The following is a 24,397-nucleotide window of genomic DNA, read 5'->3' on the forward strand; positions in this document are numbered from 1 at the left end:
GGGGATGCCTTCTATTTTAATCCTGTTTACATATTTTAAGTACAGAAGCCACTCAGGGTTGGTACTGACTGGAATGACATGTGAGCCCAGTTAACTAAATAATTAACTTACATAAATTCACAGAATGGATAGAAAAGTCCATGTACAAAACCAAGCCCCGAAAGTTTCTGGATTAAGCTGTTTTTTTCTCCATAATCAAACTTTGGCCAAACTTCGTTGTAGCCTGTTAGTTTCTAGCAGATAAACAGAAACTCATTCAGCTTTGTAATGCAGCATTTTAGCTAATTAATTCCAGGAAGACCAAATCAACCTTATGTTGTAAAGAATTCCTATACTTGCAGTTTTCAAAACTCAAATGCTAACTGTGATTCTAAATAATTTTACTGTGATAATATGTCCTTTAAAGTACAATATTAATAGCAGAATGGCCTGCCGATGGGCAGAAAAATGGAGATTAATGTAGTACCAGGACCAAATATTGAAGTATGATACTTAAGTTCATAACATTTCAGCCCTGTTCAGAAAACAGTTCCCATACTTTTTCTATGGGCTTTTTATTCTGTTTGTCCAAAACAAACTGAAAATCTGTGGTTAATAAACATATTGAGGTCCCGTTGATTAAATTTGATTACTTGTCTTTTAGCTTTCAGATTTTCATTTTCCTCCCTACCCTAGTTTTCTCAGGGGATCTGTTTGAATATTATTCTGTTTGTATTTACCAGCTCAGATCACAATTAGGAATGATCAAAATATAATGAAGCTACACATGTTTGTCATTAGATTTACATCTGAAAAAATTAATGATTCAAAATAATTCATTGGTTCAGTCCAAAACTCAGATCTAATTTAGCAGTATTTGGGGTAAAAATAATCTGGAATTTTAATTGTAAGCAAATGTTTCAAATTTATCATACAGATTGTTAGCTTGCTTTAATTTTATAAGAAAATGTAGGAAAATGTACTGTGGTATGGGAGGAAAAGAAATCACAACATGTAGGTCTATTCCTTGCTATTTGGAAAGACTGCTCTCTCAAATAAAATAAGCACATAAACACACTTAAGTATATTGTCCCATTCCTTGGTTTTATGAAGCCCACTAATCTAATTTTATACGTCTTTTACAATGAATCAGTTCAGATCTCTGATAAAGTGATCTACCTTTCCTTGACTGTCTGTGTGAAGATAAAAAAGGAGGGAGAAAAGTAGGTTTCAAATAAATAGATTACGGTAACCTCTTTTTTTTTTTACCAATTGCATGTAGTTTGGTTCATGACAGACTTATGTGGTAATATATCAGAAAGTAAGTTGTCCACACCTGATTTAAGTTATGAGAAGGCTATATTCTGCAGTTGAAGCAGAGCTTCAATACAGGCAATCCTTGAGTTACGAGCATTCCCTTAGCAAACATTTGAATGTTTGAACAATAAGCGCCCCCTAATTTTTACAAAGCAGTTCCAAAATTACGAATATTCCCACACCAAGGCAAAGTTGTTCACCTTTACGAATGACCACAGTAGCACTGCAACATTCACCCTGGCTATTCCCCCCCCCCCCCCCCCCGGGTCTCCCTAGGCACTAGGCCTGTGGATACTCATCGACAAATCCTTTGCTTTCTTGGCTGCTCCAGGCCTTCGGTGCATTCGCAGAGAATGGAGGTCTAAAATAATGCATGATCACGCGAGATCAGTGGCATGAGATCTCATGCTACTGATTTTGCGTGATCTCACGGTAGTTTAGACCTCTGTTCTCTGCAAAAGAAAATGGAACGAAAGCTGGGGGATGCTCCTACAGACTTCTGGAAGCCCGATCCTGGCGTCAGAGGCCTTTTCCAGGCCGCTGCCTCCTAGAAAGGAGGCCAGGGGACGCTTCTGGGCCGTGGAGACCTCCACCAGGCCGAGGCCCAGAATGGAGGCTGTGGGCGGCGGCCGCGTGCTTCCAGAGGTCCGTTCTTGCCGGAAGCAGAGAAAGAAACAGAGAGGCTGGAGAGGAGACAGATCTTCACCCAGCACGGCAGGATTGGCCGAGGGAGCAATTGTGGGGACCCCCAGGGGAGGGAGCATGATATATCTTGGGGGGAGGGCTTGAGTGGTCTGAAGATGGCCTGTTCCATCACTAGGCCCTTCCGTGGCCTTTTCCACCTTGAGATACCTCATGTTCACTTAACGAGCTGTGCATTTGCCCATGCATTAAATTAGCGAATGCGTGGGAGTGAATCACGTTCAAGGTATGAGATTCACTCCTACAAATCCTCAAGTTACGAATGGAATGGGCAGGCTCCATTACATTCGGAGCTTGAGGACTACCTGTAAAGGGCATCTGGCCTGTACATGGTAATTAAATAATATAATTGTAAAAATATTCTATTAAATGGCTCTTTGAAAAGATAGTAATAAAACAGAAAGAGACATGCTGAACTCATGTTTTGCTTATGCCTTGGGCTCAGAGTGACCTCTGTTGGGAGAAGGTTACAAGGATTTTCAGCCCATACATCTAGTTTTTTTCCCCACTCTTATCTGCTACTACAGCCCTTGCTGGGGAACAGTATTCATAAGGCAAGATCAGATTAAGTTTCCTTTCTGCAAATGAAGCAGGAGGTTAAATAGCTATGTTTTACATTTCTAGATATCTGAATGCATAATATCCTCTTCCAGTTTGACAAGATGACTTGCTGCCCTAACTTACACAACTCTATGTTTCTTACATGGTTTTTATGGTTTCTATTAATTCCATTAACTATGACAAACCAACTGAAAAAGGGGGGGGGGAGGGAATTCATGCTGGTCAACATAGCCAAAGTGTGACCATTCATCATCCTTGTGGCTTTGATTTGACTTTAGCCTCTGGTAAGGGACTGAATAAAAAGCAACATTTTTTTTTTAGTTCAGGTGCTGCTCCCGCCCCCACCCCGCAAACTGATTTACCCAGATGGAATGCTTTATCTTCTGCTTTATTTTGCTGTTCTGCAAATCTGCATTTCAACAAGATTCACCTTTCCGTCTCCTTAGAATTAAATATTATCACCCCAAATAATCAGGCAGTATACATTGTCACTTAGCATTAGTGACGAACAGTTCAGCATTCAGGATATTCTCTCATAGAGCATAGAGGAAGCATTTCATTTCTTTGTAAGGCAAATACATGTTCCTCAACAAAACCAGATCAGTCAGGTAACTTGTATTTTGTAGCCACCCTTCTAAATGGATAAAATTACTATGTACAGTGAGGGGGAAAAATATTTGATCCCCTGATTTTGTACGTTTGCCCACTGACAAAGAAATGAACAGTCTATAATTTTAATGGTAGGTTTATTTTAACAGTGAGAGACAGAATAACAACAAAACGATCCAGAAAAACGCATTTCAAAAAAGTCATAAAGTGATTTGTATTTTAATCAGTGAAATAAGTATTTGATCCCCTATCAATCAGCAAGATTTTTGGCTCCCAGGTGTCTTTTATACAGGTAACAAGGTTAGGAGCACTCTCTTAAAGGGAGAGCACTCTCTTACAGCCTGTTACCTGTATAAAAGACACCTGTCCACAGAAGCAATCAATCAATCAGATTCCAAACTCTCCACCATGGCCAAGATCAAAGAGCTGTTCAAGGATACCAGAGACAAGATTGTAGACCTACACAAGACTATCGCCAAGCAGCTTGGTGAGAAGGTGACAACAATTGGTGCAATTATTGGCAAAGGAAGAAACACAAAATAACTGTCAATCTCCCTCGGTCTGGGGCTCCATGCAAGATCTCACCTCGTCGAGTTTCAATGATCATGAGAATGGTGAGGAGTCAGCCCAGAAATACACGGGAGGATTTTGTCAATGAGCTCAAGGCAGCTGGGACCATAGTCACCAAGAAAACAATTGGTAATACTACGCCATGAAGGACTGAAATCCTGCAGCGCCCTCAAAGTCCCCGTGCTCAAGAAAGCACATGTACAGGCCTGTCTGAAGTTTACCAATGAACATCTGAATGATTCAGAGGAGAACTGGGTGAAAGTGTTGTGGTCAGATGAGACCAAAATTGAGCTCTTTGGCATAAATTCAACTCACCATGTTTGGAGGAGGAGGAAGAGGAATGCTGCCTATGACCCCAAGAACACCATCCCTACCGTCAAACATGGAGGTGGAAACATTATGCTTTTGGGGTGTTTTTCTGCTAAGGGGACAGGACAATTTCACCGCATCAAAGGGACAATGGATGGGGCCATGGACCGTCAAATCGTGGGTGAGAACCTGCTTCCCTCAGCCAGAGCATTGAAAATGAGTCGTGATGGGTATTCCAGCACGGCAATGACCCAAAACACACAGCCAAGGCAACAAAGGAGTGGCTCAAGAAGAAGCACACTAAGGTCTTAGAGTGGCCTAGCCGATCTCCAGACCTTAATCTCATAGAAAATCTGTGGAGGGAGCTGAAGGTTCAAACTGTCAAACGTCAGTCTCGAAACCTTAATGACTTGGAGAGGGATCTGCAAAGAGGAGTGGGACAAAATCCCTCCTGAGATGTGTGCAAACCTGGTGGCCAACTACAAAAAACCTCTGACCTCTGTGATTGCCAACAAGGGTTTTGCCACCAAGTACTAAGTCATGTTTTGCGAATGGGTCAAATACTTATTTCACTCATTAAAATGCAAATTGATTTTAATTTTTTGAAATGTATTTTTCTGAATTTTTGTGGTTGTTATTCTGTCTCTCACTGTTAAAATAAACCTACCATTAAAATTATAGATTGATCATTTCTTTGTCAATGGGCAAATGTACAAAATCAGCAGGGGATCAAATAATTTTTTCTCTCACTGTACCACCATGTAATACAGTGTTTCTCAACCTCTGTTACTTTAAGATGCACGGACTTCAACTCCCAGAATTCTCCTGCCAGCATGGATGGCTGAGGAATTCTGGGAGTTGAAGTCCGTCCATCTTAAAGTTGCCAAGGTTGAGAAACATTGATGTAATATATCTACAAGTTACTAAACACATGGCCAGACTAAATGGACTATTTCATGCTTCTTACATGCTGAATGACTAAAAGACATAAAAATGAACTGATTTTCAAACATGCAACTTAAACCATTTAGTTAGAGCAGGCATGTCAAACTGCCAGCCTGCAGGCCGGATATGTCACACCGAAAGTGCACCCACACCATTGCTGGCAATGGGGAAAAAGTCACGATACGTTGCGTGACGTCACGCAACATCGCAAGTTTGACATGCCCGAGTTAGAGGATCTGACACAGAGAGCAAGGAAGGACTAACAAGAGCGACTGAACAAGTGGTAGTTCAGAGCTAAACCATATAATACAAGCTAACCTGCATAAAAACCAACTGATACTTCATTTTTAAAACATGAAAAATGGCCTTTGGAGTCTACAATGGAATAAAGGAACTAGGAATTTTTTTTACCAATGATCATTTTTCTGCTCTTCATACATTTAATAGCTTGTGCTGTACAATCTCCCCTTAGATACCCTTTGGAATAAGAACTGTAAATTCTAAAAAGGCATCAATACTTGCTTATGAAACCTAAGGATTGGGCAAGAACAGTTAAGTTTAAACAAACATATATGCAGCTATTAATGTGTGAACCAATCATTGTAGTTTCTAAATCACGCATAGCAACTTTGCATTATGCGAGAATCAGATCACAGTGTTCAACAAACTCCAGTTAAAACTAATATTAATTTAGTCTCATTGTTATAATTAGCTAGGGCTTATTTTCGGGGTAGGTCTTACTTTCAGGGAAACACGGTAGCATATTAATTCAGTCTCATTATTATTCGTTACATCTGACCCAAAAGATGTGGTACTTATTTGTTTTCTTTTTATATATGTACTGTATGTATTCAATTCCTATCCTGCCTTTCTCCAAGGAGCTCAAAGCAGTCTGCCCATCCAATCTCTTTGTCAATCCACTGAAGGCCTAAGCATGCCAGGAGAAACTAATGTTCCAAAAAAATAGAGAAATAAAACATAATCATCCAGAAAAAATAACATCCAATAAACAGGCAGTTGTACCACAGCCCACAATTCACAAAAGACAGGAAAAACACTTAATACCCCCCAAAACATATAGTACCCACATACATGCAGAGAAAATGCACAATACACATGCACACGCACACAGAGAAAAAACATTCCTGGCGAACACCCACCCATCTGTTGAAGTAACTGAGAAATATCACATTCATGTCATTCCATACTCTTTACAAGCACACACGGTGCTAAGCTGTTCTTTACTAGGATACCTGATATAGACATTACAGGTAGGGCTTGACTTATGACCACAATTGAACCCAAAGTTTCTGTTGCTAAGACAGTTAAGTGAGTTTTGCTTCATTTTATGACCTTTCTTGCCACACTTCTTAAGTGAATCACTGTAGTTGTTAAGTTAGTAACAAGGTTATTAAGTGACTCTAGCTTCCTCATTGACTACTTGTCAGAAGGTCGCAAAAGGTGATCACATGACCAAGGGACACTGCAACTGTCATGAATACACAACAAATGACAAGTATCTAAATTTTGATTACACAACTAAGGGCAATTATAAGCAGCAATTATAAGTGTGAAAAACAGTCACTGTAACTTTGAGCAGTCACTAAACAAATGGTTATATGTCAATAATTTATCTGCAGTTTCACAAGTAATTTGACCCATGCTATGTAAAAGTGATAACCAGTACTTTTAGTGCTTTAAGACTGTTCAAAAAACAAAAACAAAAAACCACTGAACAGACATTTTATAAACGAAACCAACAAACAAAGATGACATTTGACCCCCAACTTTATTCTGATCTTTGAAAAGCCTTTTGGGAGACTAGAATTCCCTTTGGCCATTTCGACCTTCAATTAGCTTGTGAGAGGCAAGAAAGACAATGAGTGCAAATAAAGGACTTCTTTGGAACCTCATCGACAATGTCTGTATTCTCAGAGTTTATATTAACTTTACCATCCACATCTTCAAGCCTTTTACTGGAGAGGTGATTCATAACCCCTCAGTTAAAAGCAGAGAGAAACTTACCAGATGCTAAGATTGACCGTAAAGAGGCTTGTGCCTCAGAGGAAGGGGGATGGGGGGGGGGGAGGAAGAGAGAGAAACAGACTCCAAGAAATTTACTTGAATGCTGTCACAGGATTAGAGCTTACTTAATCTGTTTGTAACCATTTAGCAGAAACTGACCTTTCTTCATCAAACAACTAGGGAGGTTCAGAGTGACTGTTCTGATTGTACTTTTGAGAGTTTCCAGAATGGATTTCTCTAAATAAACAAAAACTTGCCTGAATGAAATATTTAGTGAAGGTGATAAAGGAAACTCAACCGTTCTCTGACTGCTGTCTGTCTGAAAATAGCAAATTAGCCTGAAAAAAATTGTGAGAGTTGGAGGTCTTACTGGTTGCCACATCTAAAGGCTTTTAAAGCAGCAATGGGAAAGAAGCAGAGATTGATTCAATAAACTGTTTTTAAAGTTAGAACAAGGATGAGCGTAGGAGGATTGGATAGGAATCCTCCCCTGGCCCTTGAAGTCTATGGAGATTCTCAATCATTTAGATCATGGATGTCCCTGGTTGTTTTTCTTTGAAGATATTTTGCTTCTCATCCAAGAAGCTGCTTGGGTTAGGGTTGGGACTGGCCCTTGAAGCCGTCCATTTTTTCTGTGCAAAGACATGTTCCATACAAAAGAGCATGGTTTTTCAAATCAAGAGAACTGCCCTGCAGAGCCACAGAAAGCTGACTCCCCTGATACCTGTTTTTACCATCTCTGCCCCCAACTTGCTTTTCCACCCAACAAGATGCAACATGGTTGGCAAAGAGTGGTGGTGGCTTTGGATGGATTTAAGGTTGAAACAGGTTCTTAGCCCAAAGGTTCCTCATATACCAGTGGTGGTGAACCTATGGCACGTGTGCCAGAGGCGGCACTCAGAGCCCTTTCTGTGGGCACGCATGCCATGCCCCCGAGATGGTGAGGGATTGGCCCCCGCCACCCTGGCCCCGCCTCTCCAGTCTGCAATGACCACCGTGGCCACGCCCACCCAGTACCTGGTGATAAATAAGTGGGTTTTGGGTTGCAGTTTGGGCACTGGGTCTCTAAAAGGTTCGTCATCACTGTCATATACACTGACAATGCATTACATTCTAATTTCTTACTATTATTTCATTCAATTTAGTAAGTCTTATAATTTGTGAGACACCAACATAAAATAAATAAAAATGATATTTGCTGCTTGGAGCAACTGAACAATTCCATCCACAGAAGCATACCTGCAACAATCCAGGGATGATGTCTTGTAGGAGCTGATGTAATGACTCCTTCGAGATTCTCTCAATGACTTTAGTTTGCATTTTAATAGCAGCCAGATTAATTGGATAGTCAGCTGTTTGAACGATGGGACAAAGGACTTTGATGCACTGTTCTGGGTGGATGGAACTAGCCAGTGTGGAAGCTGCTTCCTCGGCAGCTCTCACAACCTATAGTGGATTGAGAAAGACAAGCAGACAATTGTTAAAGTTATAGCATTACAAAAAATAGTGCCTTCCCATCCTTAAGAACCATGAGTATAGGCAACAGCAAGCTTATTATATTATATTGGTTGTCTCAGTGACTGAACATTTCTGAATACATTTTTCTATCAGAACACTATAAAAAAATTCTGCCATTGCCATCAACAGTGGTGAGCATAGGAAACTTAGTTCTGTATTTACCAAACAGATCAGAAGAACTAATTATTGCAGATTAACATACTGCTGAAGGAAATATTAAGGAAAAAGTAGGCGTGACCATACTCTGATTCCAATGACTTATCTTAAACTTGTATATTCTGCATTTTAGGGTATGATGGTAACTGTGAAGATCTTCACTGTAATAAATGGAGAGCAAATAAAGTTAATATATTTGTCAAAATGATTTGTTTGCTCTGAATGTATTCAGATATCCATCATAAATAAAAGGTGAATTTTCTACCCAGACTTTATTCTGGTTAGCATATTCTATATACATAAGTAAGAACTGCAGAAGGAACTGTGCAGCACAGGATAGATTTTTGCACAGCAATGTAGCTGCCTATTCTAATGTTATTTAGATGTGAATCAATGTCTTCCATATTTTTGTTCAATAGATTAAATATGTTAGTAGCCATATATTTTCTTTCATTGGCATTCTAAATCATCCATAACATAAATACATATACATATAGCCCCTATATATATATATTTCCACACATATGATGTGCATTTATTTCATTCATTTCACTCATAATAACTGGTACTAACTGGTATTATAAAGAAGATACACTTATGAGAATGAAAGCTGCTTGAGGTATAAAATGAAGCACAAAAATATAGAATATAGATAACGTTAAGGTATTTTGATAATTATGCTTTGTAAAATTATATAAAATCAAAACATTGGAAAGTTAGCTCATCAAGTCCCAACTGTGCGATCAGCACGTCTCTATCCAGACTTTGCTTAAAGATGTCCAGCAAAGGGAAATTCTACTGTTTAGGTGGTCTTACTGTAGTGTTTTGTGTCCTAAGTTACACTTGAATGTATCTTCCTGTAATTTAAACAAGTCAGGATTCTCTTCTGAGCTTTTAGGTACCTGAAGAATGCTATTGCATCCTCGTTGCAGATGACTTTTCAAAAAGCTAAAGATTCTATCCTAGAATTTAAGTTCCCCATGCCCTGTTCATTCTGATCCTTCTTTGTGTAGTTTCAGGTTGTGTGAGTCCATATTAAAGTGATGCTGGAGAGGACAAGCTTTCTCAATCATTTGCACAGGTAATTCACAAAGAAATGGACAAAGGCACAAAGTCAAGGTGAGACAACAAGAATGCACAGTAGGGAGAAGCTTGCCAACAAAGGCACTCCTTAAGAACAAAATGTTTTGTCCAAGTGCTTTATCGCAAAATCTGTTACAACTGTTGCTAATTGTGGCTACACATACACAGAAAGCTGTTGTATGAAGACTCTGATTCCAAGAAAACATAATAAAGACATGCTGATTTATTAAAAGGATTAAATCTTTCCTGGCCTTTCACCACAATCCTTATGGCTTTTGTTCCCACGTTACTTGTTTAACTGAGTAAGTCATCATGTGTTTAAAACCACACTCCTGTAAACAGCTAAATAGATGTATAATGCAGCTTATTCTTTATTCCTATTCTAGGGTCAAAAGCTCTTTTTTTGTTTATGTATTTAAGTTTTCACTATTCTATACAGAATTGCGTACCCTTAACTCAACTGCCTTCAATTAGAAAGATTACAGTCCTGTAATAAACCTGGAGAGTCATGGTCTAAATAAATGCAAAAATATATACAGGACTAAAGCTAGTTTTAAAAAAATATCACAGTAAGATTAAACAAAAAATATGATGTGTAGATTAAACATAAAATATGATGTGTTGAAATAGGTTGAATGTTTTCATATTCTTCATTTCATCTTATTTGTCACTGAAGTTCTGGCAAGAACTTGGGGGTTGGGGAAACAACAATACTACTTGAGGAATACCTGCAAAGTAGGTGGGTCTGAAATTTTTGGACCTATGGACATTTTTTTTCATTTGGATAAACTAAACCAATATTCTGTTTTTTAAACCCTGAAACATGTACCCATTAAGATGGTTTTGTAGGTCCTAGAGGCTGCAGATAGAGTGTCTTAGGGCCATATATGGCTAAAAAGTGGCTCCTGAGCTAGGTAAATTCTTTAAATGCAGACCCACAAGTAAAGTAAATTTACAGCCACAGTCAATAATGTATGGAAATAGTCAGAACTATAGGTTAGGAATTCCATTAAGTGTGATTTATTTTTCTCTTCATTCCATTTAAACTTAAACTTATTGGAATTAATAGTAAGGCATGACCTATAGACACATTGATTCTTAAACTATAGTATGACACTCAGAATTACCTCTTTATGAGAATCTTTATGCGCTTCTAGGGTCTTCATGATAGTTAGTTCAGCATAGTTCTTAAATCTTGCTGGTTGGTTCCTCAGAATTTCTCGCAAAACTCTCAGTGCCAAGGCTCGTATTGAATGCTAAATAAAAGAAATAGCACATCTTTATTTATTAAATTTATATGCCTCTCATTTCACTAACAAGCGACTCTGGGTGCCTTGAAGTCATTTCACTCTTCAAAATCATCAATGCAAGGAATGCATTGCTTGACTAGAATGGATACATATTTTATAAAATCAAATGTTTAAATCAAGAAAAATCAACAAGGCTCAGAAGTGAACACCACAGTAGCCTTGTATCATGGGCCCAAGTTCATTAGCAAAAATCAATAGTATTTTTGCACGAGAACTAAGTAACTGCTAATAAATATTGGGATCTTTTATATTATATCAATGTATAAAATAAGCCACCCACTAAACTGTGTATCAAAGAGAATACCAAACAGATTTATTACATAACCATTTCTGGTTCAGTGTCTTTTTGAAATACATAAAAAATCTAAAAACTCAAGTTTCATTTCCTTGGAACTTATTTGGTAATGAAGAAAAATACTATCTTATTAGTAACAAAGGAAGCTAAAGCAGCCTTCCAAGTTTTGCACAAATATATCTATCCAATTATTTTGGAGATCGCTATTAGTTTTTTCATTCAGTCCTATTCCTCTCTAGTCACCGACACCTTTATCCAAGAAGATCATTATTAGAATATTAGATAACATTTCAGGTTATGTAATAGTTGAGATATGTTTTTGGATGAGAGCCATTTCAACCATTGACTAGTTCAACCCAGCATATGGTTTAGCTTCCTCAGACTGAACTATGTTAAGTATGTCCCCATGGTTTGGTATTCATCTCTGCAACTCCCAAGCTAACACTTGATTTGTCCCAATTTAAACTTTGAATATCCGATGACAAGAAGTACTGATAGAAACAAATGGCAAAAAATAACAGGTGTGAATCTTGAGTAAAGTACTCTGTGCTGGGGGCCCCTCCTCAACTGGAGAGATGTCTGGTAAAGGAAGTGAGTAGCGCAGCAATAATGTTCCAACATGTACCATGCATTTGAGAAATACAAATTTCAAGTGTCACAATATCAGGGTGATGCTCCCTTGGAGAAACTGGAGGTGGGGTTAAATAAATGCCAAATGGTTGGCATTTCTGAGACTGTGGAAGCCAGATTAAACTAAGGAAAACAGAGAACACCATCTAAATGTTAGCCACATATGCTGTAATGACAGTGCAGGTGGTAAGTATCTATGAGGCATAGCAAACCCTATAGCATTATCTTACATCTTTATCTCCAAGTGTTTCAAGTAATAAAAGCAAAATTGTCTTAAAATGTTCCTCCCAAACTCCCAGATTATCTTCTCTTGTAATCTTCAATAATTCAAGAAGGGCTCCTTTCCGTTCTTCTACACGCTCATTATGATTGGATAATTCTTTTAAAAGATCAGCCACCAAGTCAGAATGATCAATGGGCACTGAGAAGAAAAAAGTGAAAAAGTAATTTCACTGGAAAGAAAAATAAGCAAGAAGTTTAACAGGTGATGGTAGGACTTATACACAATATTTTTAACGAGTCTATAAACATAATCTGTCTCCGAGTTCTTTTAAGTACAAAGATTTTATCTATAATCTAAATCTATTCAGTCTCTAACAATTGATTCCCAGTTTTGCCACTTGTCACTATATGCTCATAAAGCAATTCTGAGCAGGCAGGGGGAGCCAGATGAAAACATATGAAGGTTCTGTTCCCATGGCTTTTCCTTTAACCATATATAGCTTTCAGTTCACAAAAAAAATGACTTTTGGAGCCTGTCTTCTTTACTGATATGAATGTAGAAGACCACTTACAGAATGTCAGGGCCCAAGTCTCATTATTAGAATTGAAAGATGAGCCTGTGGTTGCTGTACCACCTAGCTGAATCATTTGCCCAGGAGCAAGATACTGTTACTTATTCCAGCAAGGCTGATTAAGAAATGATGTAAAAAACTGAATTCAAGAAGCTAGTGTCAGTACGATATTCTATAACAGTTTAACACCAATGTGTAAATGTTAAGGCAACAATAAGTTCAATACTGAATTTAAGAAAATAAATGAAAACCAACCATCGCGAATCTGATCCATATCATCATCAAATACGGCTTCCTTAAGAGCAGTTTTATCATAGGTGCTAATGGTATCAGAGTAGGGGTAAGGGTTGTACTCTCGAGCTCGGGGTCCAGAAAAGGCACGTGGGGGCTGGGTGTTGAGCAGAGACGTCTTGTTATCTAGAGCCATCCTTCCTCCTTCCACCACATCACTGCTTCCACGCATATCAGTGGCTGGTGAGGCAATACCATCATCTCTGGAAACCTGTAGCAATTGGTCGAAGAAAGATGACTTAATTGGGACCAATTTCCATTAAGAGCAACTCTATTATTACTCTGATAATAGGTTGCACTGCAAACGGCAATCCTTTTCCATTCCGAATCTGATTAGTAGGGCTAAATAAATTAGAACTTTGTTTGCACTAAACCAGGGGTAGTCAACCTTGGCTCTTTTATGACTCGTGGACTTCAATTCCCAGAATTCCTGAGCCAGCTTAGCTGGCTCAGGAATTCTGGGAGTTGAAGTCCACGAGTCATAAAAGAGCCAAGGTTGACTACCCCTGCACTAAACCCTAATTTCAAACTGGCAGTTTCTACATGTAGGTTTTCTTCATCATCTGTAGCCACTCCAATAAGTTGTTATTCTTTCTGCAGCTGCTGAATAATTTTGAACAAGAATCAGTTACTATACATCAGTCATGCAAGAAGAGCAAGGCATCCAAAAAGAGAAACCACCTTCTGGTTGGTGATTCAATTGTAAGGGTTGTAAATTTAGGAAAGGATGTGGAGGCTTTAAAAGAGGTCAGGTATCTGCCAGGTGCTACTGCCAGCAGAGACAAGAGGCATATTTCTTTTTCTTTTCTTTTCTTTTTTTTATTGAAAATTTTTAAAAGTTTTACAATATAACTCCCCACCTCCCTCCAACCCCCACCCTTCCCCACCCCCCTCCCTTCCCTCCGACTTCCCAGAGCTACACACAGGGTTTACGATACAATAATTATACTCTGTCTTAAATTATATTACCCTTAAGTTAACAATTCTATAACATCCTTTAGCTCTCTCCTAAACTAACAAGAGGCATATTTCTAAGATAGTAAAGAATGCCAGTAAGGACTGTGATATTGATGCTATTGTACAATTTGGCACAAATGATCTGTCCCAGAATGATTTCCAGAGCTTGGGGCAGAAACTTAGTAAGTATAGGTTGTAGGCTTATTTTTTCAGAGGTTTTACCAGTATATAAGGAACAAAAATATGTGGCTAAAGGAGTGGTGCAAAGGGGAAGGCTTTGGTTATATTGTATGCGATGTCTGCAACTGGTCCAATAAAAAACTTACAAAAGAGATGGTTTGCATCCATCGCAGAAAGGGACTGAGTGACTTGGCATTAAATTTACAGACTTTCTGGAGAAACATTTAAACTAAACAATGGGGACAGCGAGTTAATTGACACAGAACATTCTTGTCCTTGGCAATCTAAAAATTAAAGGGTTATCAGTGCATGTAACATAGATATGTGTGTGGACAAGAATATCAACCTTGCTGTCAAGCAAAATCAAGGTTTTAATAGCGAGTGCCACACAAAGTGCACTAATCAGATAGGTGGTAAGAAAATAAGGGAATTCAGGCACCACACAGGTTATGTAGAAAGTAAACACAGGATCAGTCAGAAAAGACTCAAATGTCTATACACCAATGCACAGAGTATGAGCAATAAATAGGGTGAATTAGAAAGTCAAGTAAATGAGGGCAGATATGATATTGTTGCCATTACAGAAACTTGGTGGGATGAAACCCAAAAATAGAACACACAGCTAGAGAGATTTAAATTATTTAAAAAAAATAGACCAAATAAAAGAAGAGGTGGAGTTGCACTATATGTAAGAAATAACTATATCTCTACAGAAATAGAGCACAACAATGATGAAAATTGTCCTGAATGTGTTTGGGTCAATATTAAAAGGGGAAAAATAACAGTGCCAAAGGTGTATACCATAGGCCATCCAACCAACCAGAGGAAATAGATGAACTTTTTGCTAGACAGATAACTAAGGTATGTAGAAAGCACATCATAATAGTAATGGGGGACTTTAACTACCCTGACATCACCTGGGAGACAAACTCTGCACCAAGTGGAAGATCAAATATTGGGCGCTATCTAACAAAATGAAATTCAATGGTGAAAAAATTAAGGTTCTACATTTAGGCAACAAAAACCAAATGCACAGGTACAGTATAGGTGGTACCTTGCTTAATAGTAATAACTGTGAGAAGGACCTTGGAGTCTTAGTGGACAATCACTTAAATATGAGCCAACAGTGTGCTGCAGCTGCCAAAAAAGCCAACACAGTTCTAGGCTGCATTAATAGAGGGATAGAATCAAGATCATGTGAAGTGTTAATACCACTTTATAATGCCTTGGTAAGGCCACACTTGGAATACTGCATCCAGCTTTGGTTACCACAATGTAAAAAAGATGTTGAGACTCTAGAAAGAGTGCAGAAAAGAGCAACAAAGATGATCAGGAGATTGGAGGCTAAAACATATAAAGAATGGTTGCTGGAAATGGGTATGTCTAGTTTAATGAAAAGAAGGATTAGGGGTGACATAATAGCTGTGTTCTAATATCTCAGGGGTTGCCACAAAGAAGAGGGAGTCAAGCTATTCTCCAAAGCACCTGAAGGCAGGATAAGAAGCAACGGATGGAAACCAATCAAGGAGAGAAGCAACCTAGAACTGAGAAGAAATTTCCTGACTGTTAGAACAATTAATCAGTGAAACAACTTGCCTCCAGAAGTTGTGAATGCTCCAGCACTGGAAGTATTTAAAAAGAGATTAGACAATCATTTGTCTGAAATGGTATAGAGTTTCCTGCCTGAGCACAGATTTGGACTAGAAGACCTCCAATTCCATTCCATTCCATTGACTGTGAACTGGATTTATTGCCAATGTTGAGGAGAGGTGTAAAGTTTGGAATCCAACATTTGATAATTGGCATGGCTTCAATTAGCACCCTGGATTTCATTCACTTAGGTGTTTCTGTGCATAAATCCAACTGCTTCATTTGGGTAGCAGAACATTTATGTGTGAGCAAGTACTCGGAATAGGCTCAAGACAGCTACCTATACAAGCATGCATACTCCATTCCCTTCCTTTTTTTGAGCACAGAATTACTATATATCAAGCACTTGATTCTAGTGATAAGAAGAATGATATTATTTTACAACTCAGTACAAAAAATGTATATATTTTAGTTTTATAGGAAAAAATTATGATTTTCCCATCATGTTCTCCACTGCAGGAATGGCAAATATAAAGAAAAGGAAATAGTTATATTTTTTAAAAATGAAACAATATTGTATATATACTGTATACTGTATATAAGTGTACATCAGCATACCTCAAACTGATACTCCTAAAATATGTTATTACTATAGTATTCTGTCAGGCACAAAGAATCACAAGTTACTTCCAATCAAATTAATTGCTCAAGCCTATACACAAGAATCTAATCAAGTACAGGCAGCACTAAATTGGTGCTAGATAAGACTTAACAGAATTCAAGAATTCAATTTGGTTCGCTTGTGGGAACTTAACAATTCCCGTCTGATTCCTCTTTTGATTCTGCCCCCAGGCTCTGCCTCTTGTTCTTCTACACAATCCAGCAGATCTGGTCAAACTATTATATATAAAAATGCCCAGCTGACAAACTCAATCACCCACGTGTTGTTTGCTTGAAACTAAACAATATAGGAAATGCTCAAAATATGAAACTATTCATGTAAATGTTCAATTATTACATATCACACAAACATTACACATTTTTCCAATGTCTACTTACAATATCACTGTCCTTCTTTCCATCACGTTTGATTGGCTCATTTAGATCTTCTTGGCTACGAAAACTAAACTTTTCAATTGCTTCTGTGACTCCACGAAGAGAGCTATAAATTTCATCAGAATTTAGGTTTTCCGTGTCATAATCCAGCATGCTGAAGAACGAACATACACGGAATGTTAAAATTAAATAGTGGCTGCTTTGAGATTGAATTAGACATTTTCTCATTTGAAAAGTCAACATTTGAAATTCAATTTTAAAACATGCAACTTTCAGAAGATTTTTCAGCCAGAGCAGCAGGAACTCAGATGTTAATTTCCAGAATGTATAAAAACTACAGAAATTAAACTTATAATTAGATAGCAACAGTACTGGACCTCATCATTTGACCAAGAGAGTAAGGGCTGTATATTTATTATTCAGAGAAGAAACATCTTGCCCTGGGTTAGATATAAATGGTAACTTACAAATCATACCATTCTTTTCTAGCTTTGAACTGATCTCTCTTGAACCCTTTTTCTATCCAGTGGGATAAAAAATATTAAGTAACAAGAAAACTGACTGACTGTGCTGCCACAGTTCCATGATGAACATGAACATCCAGCATGTCTTTAACTGAACAAATATTATATTTAATGCTTCCCAAGATGTTAAATACATTCTCCTATATAAAAAATCCAAAGGCACATTAAAATGGACTATTTCCCCATGGAATAAAGAAGTTCTAGTATTTTTTTCCTGAAATGTAGCTTCAAATATATGATAATAAATAAAAAATAGCAATAAAACTAATCATCAGTGATGCTGAAAATGTTACCTATGGTACTGCAGACTCAAGGTAAGAAGGATTTAAACTAATGTTTGGATTTAAATTTTATTCTGCAAGGAATCCAGATCAAAAAATCTAAATTATTACACCTTAATTATTTTTAAATAAAAATCTATCAGCAATTTCTCATTTTCCTCTAGTCATTTTTTTTCTTATGCTTGCTGGAAAAAGCATTTCCTCTATGTCAGACATATCAAACTCGCGATGTCACATGACGTCGCGCAACGTATTGGAGCTTTTTTGACATTGCCGGCAATGGGGTGGGCATGGCTTCCCGATGATGCGTCCGGCCTGCGGGCCAGCAGTTTGACACCCCTGCTCTATGTGAATTTTTTTCCCTAAGAGACCACCATAAAATACTCTAGAATTACAAAAAATACTAATATAATTTAATTCCTTTCTTCCTTAATTATATAAGATGAGGTTTCTCAAATATCAGAATTAAGGCTAAATTTTATTTGGTCTATCATTGGTGTTTTAACCAGATCAGTCACATTACTACTTCAGCAACCTAAGTGAAATATGAAACACTAAGCATAATCTAAGGGTTCTACTAAAAAAAATTGGAAGGCAGGAATGAAAGGCTGTCTACTCTTTTTAGGCTAAAGTTCAAAACACTATTATTTAAAATCCAGGTAACTGATAAGCTAGAAATTAAAACCTAAATATAGCTAGTACTTAATTTACAACCATTTGTTTAATGATGGTTCAAAGTTACAGTGGCCGCAGAAAAAGTAAATCACTACCGTCTTTGAGGTTGGGTCCATCACACCACTCCCACAGTTATGTGATTGCAATTTGAGAGCTTGGCGACCGGTTCATATTTATGACAGTTGCAGCATCTTCCAGTCATATGATCACAATCTGCAACCTTCTCAGCCAGCTTCCAACAAACAAAGTCAATTGGGGAAACCAAATTCACTTAATGACTTTGGGAAAATAATCATAAAACTAAATATTGCTCTCTATTCTGCAGCTGGTGAGTTGCTGTATACTGTATATAAGGTAGGCAGACTGTGAATAACACAGAAAGCTTAACTCTGGATCCAGAGAAACAGGCCTACAATTAAAGAGTTCCTCCTATACTACAAGATCAAAATTCTATCTCTGCTAAGAGAATATTTCACAAAATGATAATCTATTTTGAAAACTAGTATTTCATTATTTAAAACTACTTGCCAAAAACAAGATTTATATCTCATGGAAACAGTTCCAGTCCCTGACTTTCTTTCAGTGTACTCTTTTCAGCAGCACAGCCCAAGTAACGCTGGCAGGACTGAATGTACATCTGGTGTTTTGGCAAAGCAATAATACCGCACATCCTAAAATCTCAACATGTGACAGCTTGCTGTTCTGTAGCCCTTTCAAGTCAGAGAAGCAACAAACATTCATAGATTCTATATGAGATAAATCATAAATCAAAGAGGAAGTTTTATAATTCCTTGATAGTTAAGATTATGGCAATTCTTCCTTAACAATATTTTGTGCTGTTAGTTCTCAACAATATTTCTCTACATAACAATAGTAGTATTTTTTTTTCCTATTGATTGACCAGATGAATACAGAAAGGTAGACATACACACCTTATTATTAGTGTTCCTTAAACTACAAGCATGGGTCTGAGAATCTGAATCAATATACTTAATATTCATACAGTCGAATCGTAAAAGAAGCAAAATAACTCCAACCCCAATAATTCAAATCAATTATCAATCCTTTTCAGCTACAAAGTGGATTTATTTTCAACAAACCTTTTCAGCATCGCTTGCACACCCACTGTTGGTTTATTATCACTGCCTCTACCTGATGTTTCCTCCTTATACTAATTTTTAGATTGTTATGCTCCTCAAAGTAAGGAACTGAACGCTATGTACTGTATATTGACAGCAAAATGATAGAGCCACCAGAAACTCAGTTTGCATTACAATGCTCATTTTGCAGTTTGCATATTAGTATGGCAAACAGAAAAAAGGGCCTATTTTGAATGATAGTCCTTGTTTTCCAGTAAAAAGAAAAAAAGAAAAAAAACCCACCAAACTTTTCCTAACAAAGCAATTAGGAGTGCATTCAAACAGTATGCATTATTGTAAAATAGTAATTTGGACTACTGTTTTGCAAATGTATGGATTATTCCCTATTACTTGTTAAGTGGAATAGATTTCAGTAGAAACCTTCAAATATCAATGGCATCCAAAGTCTACGAGGGAAGAGCCTATTTTTTTTTAACCTGAGAATAAGAAAATATCTCACAAAAAAAAGAACAACAATTTTGGTGTATTGTTTCTTTAAAAAAACCTAATCACATGAACAAGCAAATACATTTAGCCAGTATAAGAACTGTATGAAATATTGTAGATAATGTGAAAATAAAAGAAAGAAAAATGAAAAATGGAAGATCAATTTACAATGAATAAATTACATTCTATCAATTTTATACAATAGAAAACAGTGAGTGATTCATGCATAAAATTGGAGAAGTTACAAGAAGAACAAAGAGATGAGGAAAAAATGTGTGACTTTTAATTGATGTCACAATATTATTTTCCATTGCCACAGCTTCCAACAAGTACAGCCTTCAGGATTCAGAACTTGCCAATGTCTGGGACTCTACATGTATGTCCTAAGTATAAAACCATAATTGGTCTATAAAACAAAGGAAATTTCTTTTAAATATCAGTAATCTTCATCACATTTGGTTGAAGGACAAAAACCTAAATCTATATCATAAATCATTTTTGTTTATTGATGTCCTAATTTTATTTTCACACAGAGTAATGTAAATAGAATAATATTGTAGATTTCTATCTGCTATAATTAAGAATAGTTTTGTGTCTCTTTCAGTGTTCTCATTGTTCTGTTCTTGCACAGCTAGATACCTATCACTGCAAGCAATGATATATTCACACTTTTTCAGGCACTGATGTTGTAATTATATCCTCAAGCGTTGCTAACAAATATGAAGATTAAGATCTACTGAATCTTCATATTGATAGCTGTACAAGTAAGTGTTTTATACAAACAGGGATAATAATGGACAAATGCCAGGAAATCTCAACTTGGCCAATAACACATGTGCACAATATGCATCTAAACACTGTTTAAAAACAGATTTATGCTTTCATATAGCCATTTGCAACTTGAAATGCTATTATGTAATAAGCAATCTCTTTTGTTGCAAATAGTATAATTTTGTCATGGTTGACAATTGTAATTTATGATTAATTTTCTTAACTAAAGGGTCTGGGGTTTCCTAGATAGGTCTCAGAAGTTCAATGTGTCCGCAGACATTTTCCTTGGAATCTCAGCAGCTTCCTGCCCCAGTTGTCTTTTTAAAATATAATTTTCATTAATAATGGGAAAATGGCATGCTGCAAAGCATCAACTTTAATATCGTCTTTATTTACAAGAATGATGCTGGGCCTGCTAATCATTCATTAAAGCTGGAAAAGATGGGTGGCTTATACTTTGTTGGGAAATTTTCTTTGCTTACCTAATATGGCAACCATAAGCATGAAAATGCAAAAGAAGGAAGTGGCAAGTAGAATTCTAAGAAATTGATGATGGATTGGTTATGTTCCCAATATAGCCATTTTATAAATGGGCAATCACTTCTCCCAATAATTTTTCAAGACATAACATGTCAAAATTCCACAGGTGCCCACCAATTCAAACAGAGGCTGGGCACAAATGCAAAGACCAGTCTTATGCATGTGAAGTTCAACAAATAAAACTGGAATACCACCACATGGCAAGTGGGGCGAGTAGGGTAGGAAGTGACATAAAAAATGAATGAGTCTAGTTCTATATTTCTCCAAATGAGTTCTTTGACTGGGAAGCTGTACACAGCCAACAAGTGTGCATATAAAATGTCAACTAGATCCTAGTGGTTGACTATTCCTCTCAGCTGCTAAGACAGTTGTAGTATTATGCTAAAGGTTTGCAACCTGGTGTCTTCATGCGTGACATTCAAATTTTTATTTTCCAGCCAGTCTTGCTATATAGAGATCATGGGAATTGTAGACAAGCACATCTGGAAGGTGTAGTTACAGTGTCTAACTAAAAGTTCAATATAACTTAATTCTGGTCTTGTGGTTATCTACCACTTGGGGTTTCTTCACAGGTAAAATCTATAAAGGCAAAAAGTGCTGCCTCTTTCCACATCCCCTGGATCTGTCTCTTTGAAAGCACTCATCTGCGCCAAAAGGTAAATAACATTGTGACACCTCTGACAGGTTGGAATAACAGGTGGCTTGTTACCTGGGAGAGTAAGAGCGCCTGAAAGTCTTGTGAGAAGGAGCAGCGGGGATGGAGTTAGGCTGAAAAAGGGGAGGGGGGTGCTTCGACAGCCCATCTGCACTCCAACCCCAGAAACGACTGCAGTGATCACAGGAAGAAAAAAGAGAAAAGGAGGGAAGAAACAGAAAAAGGGAAAAAGAAAACTACAATCTGAGTGCTGTGTTGTTGTTTTTTTTCATGCTTTCTCAACTAGAGAAGAACTTAATAGAAACAGATTGAACAGGAATACTCCACTGATTTGCTTCAGGTAAATATACTGCTATTCATTAATACTTCCAATATCAATAGGTATCATTAAGGAATTTTAAGGCATATCTTGTCTATGTCCATTTGCCTATTTCATAATACATAGTCAGAAAATGTTTTACAGTGAAAATTTGTTTTTCCTAATATATCAAGGTAAGCAGAATATGTGCTGCAATCAATTATCTTAGATTATATGAGATTTAAAGATATAACACAAATAGATCTCGGTAGACACCTGCATAAGCTGAAAATATATCCCACGGTCTGTTTTTTTAATAAATCTTTCAGTAAGTTCTCCTTAGCCTCACCGTATACTCAATATAAACAACCACCAATTATTCAGAAGCAGCACTAAATATTAAATACTACAATTTCTTCTTATAGTCATACCTATGGGCATATGATTCCATCATTTATACCATACAGTACTTAAAACCCGCTCACCTTTAGCAGCCCAACTGTCAAGCAAACAAACTGATAGCAGTTTTCCAATGCCCTAATACAAGACTGAAAGCAGAAAAAACCAGAACAACTAGCATTCAGACTGATAATTTATACTATAGTTTAAAACAGGGTTGCTTATTTCTCCCATTTATTAATTCATTCTTCTAAGCAATCACTTTCCAGAACTGAGAAAAAAGTCTTTCTGTTTCCTATAGCCCACATTCTGTTGACTAGTTTTATCCAATACTACTCTAATGTCTAAATCAGGTAAATAAAGACAAACCCTTAGAAATCTCTCATACTGTATCTATTTTGGGGCCATATCAAATCCAATACCCCCATGAACCACTTCCAGTTCTGAGTTGCCTACTTCTGGAAATACACAAACCATTACTAAAACATAATTTCTGGAAGGAAAATTAAACACTGCAGATCTGACTCTCCAATGTAAGACATTTTGGGCATCTCATGTTACCGTAGCTTTTTAGCCTATCTCCATGCCAGATATTTATTAGCAGTTGCAAAGATTTACCAAGATGAAAAAGGCCAGATATGGCATTGTCCATCATTGTTGAGGCAGTTCTATAAGATGAGCCATGCCATATATTGGGACTTATTTCTAGAACTGCTGGAGTATTCAATTAGTCATTTTGTTTCTATTGAGTTTCCAGTATGTCATTATAGCAAAAAAATCACAATTGGTGTAGAAATAAATGAAAAATGCTGCAAGTCATCAAATGAGACATCAGAATAATTTTGCAGTACTTTAGAGCTGTGCAAAGATCTGGATTCGAAGGGCAAAATGTAAAATTCAAAGTGAGCATGGGCATATCATATATAGCACCAGTTGAGAACATTTTAAAACAACCATATGTTTCCCTGGAAAAGTTATTACCCAGGAAAAAGTGCAACCCTTTTTAGAGGATTCCAACAGATGTTCCGTACATGTCCACAAATTTTGCTCTTTGACGCTAGATCTCTGCACAACCTTATCACAGCATGCTTCTTTAGCTGTTTGTCATGAAAGTCTTTCAGAGGAAAAAAAAAGGCCAAAAATAAGTTATGTTTACATACTTTTGCATTTGGAGAGAAAAAGGCTAACATTACAAATGTGATCCTATGGGGCAAGCAACTGAAGACATGCAACCTCAAATTTTAACAAAGTATGACCAATTCTCCCTTACTATCTCACTATAACCAAACAAATTGACAAGTTTGTAACTCCAACATACAACATTCTGACAGAAAAAGGGCCTTTTAGCATTTCAAACTAAAGAGATATATTTTGCTGGTTAATTCTTTCAAAATGTTAATTTGAACAACAAATGCAACTCAGATGCAATGAAAGAGATTCATTTCATTTCAATACTATGTTTCATCAAATCAAAAGAATATAAGTTATATTTGTAAATGAGCTTTATAGTTTAAATCCTGAAGGATTGTTTTTTTGTTCCAACATTTCTGAAAAGCAGGAACAAAAAATTAGAGTGTAAAATAAAAAGCCAGATCAAAGAAAAATGTAAAAGTCACAGTGAAATGTTTCTCAAATATTATAGGTTAAAGCTTGAAAAAGAAAGTAATTTAATAAAAACAGCAAAATATGACTGAAAACTAAAATATTGACAATGGATAAAAATATAATAAATGCATAGCTTGGAGCAAAAAGCTTGTTCAGAAACAGAATATAAAATCAAATATATATGCA

General features: G+C 36.9%; 1 protein-coding gene across 1 annotated transcript in view; it reads right to left on the minus strand.

Annotated features, from left to right (window-relative positions):
* CLASP1 (cytoplasmic linker associated protein 1) overlaps window positions 1-24,397 on the minus strand; it is a gene marked incomplete at its 5' end in the record, with an annotated part of 108,507 nt that overhangs the window by 4,886 nt on the left and 79,224 nt on the right. The window contains 5 exons of the mRNA XM_015817639.1: window positions 8,257-8,463; window positions 10,902-11,030; window positions 12,240-12,430; window positions 13,059-13,305; window positions 16,881-17,031. Coding sequence (XP_015673125.1) covers window positions 8,257-8,463; window positions 10,902-11,030; window positions 12,240-12,430; window positions 13,059-13,305; window positions 16,881-17,031 — 925 coding nt within the window. The remainder of the gene's footprint in view (window positions 1-8,256; window positions 8,464-10,901; window positions 11,031-12,239; window positions 12,431-13,058; window positions 13,306-16,880; window positions 17,032-24,397) is intronic.

The sequence above is a fragment of the Protobothrops mucrosquamatus genome, unplaced genomic scaffold, assembly GCF_001527695.2.
Source record: "Protobothrops mucrosquamatus isolate PMUCROS unplaced genomic scaffold, P.Mucros_1.0 scaffold613, whole genome shotgun sequence".
NCBI classification, from domain to species: domain Eukaryota; kingdom Metazoa; phylum Chordata; class Lepidosauria; order Squamata; family Viperidae; genus Protobothrops; species Protobothrops mucrosquamatus.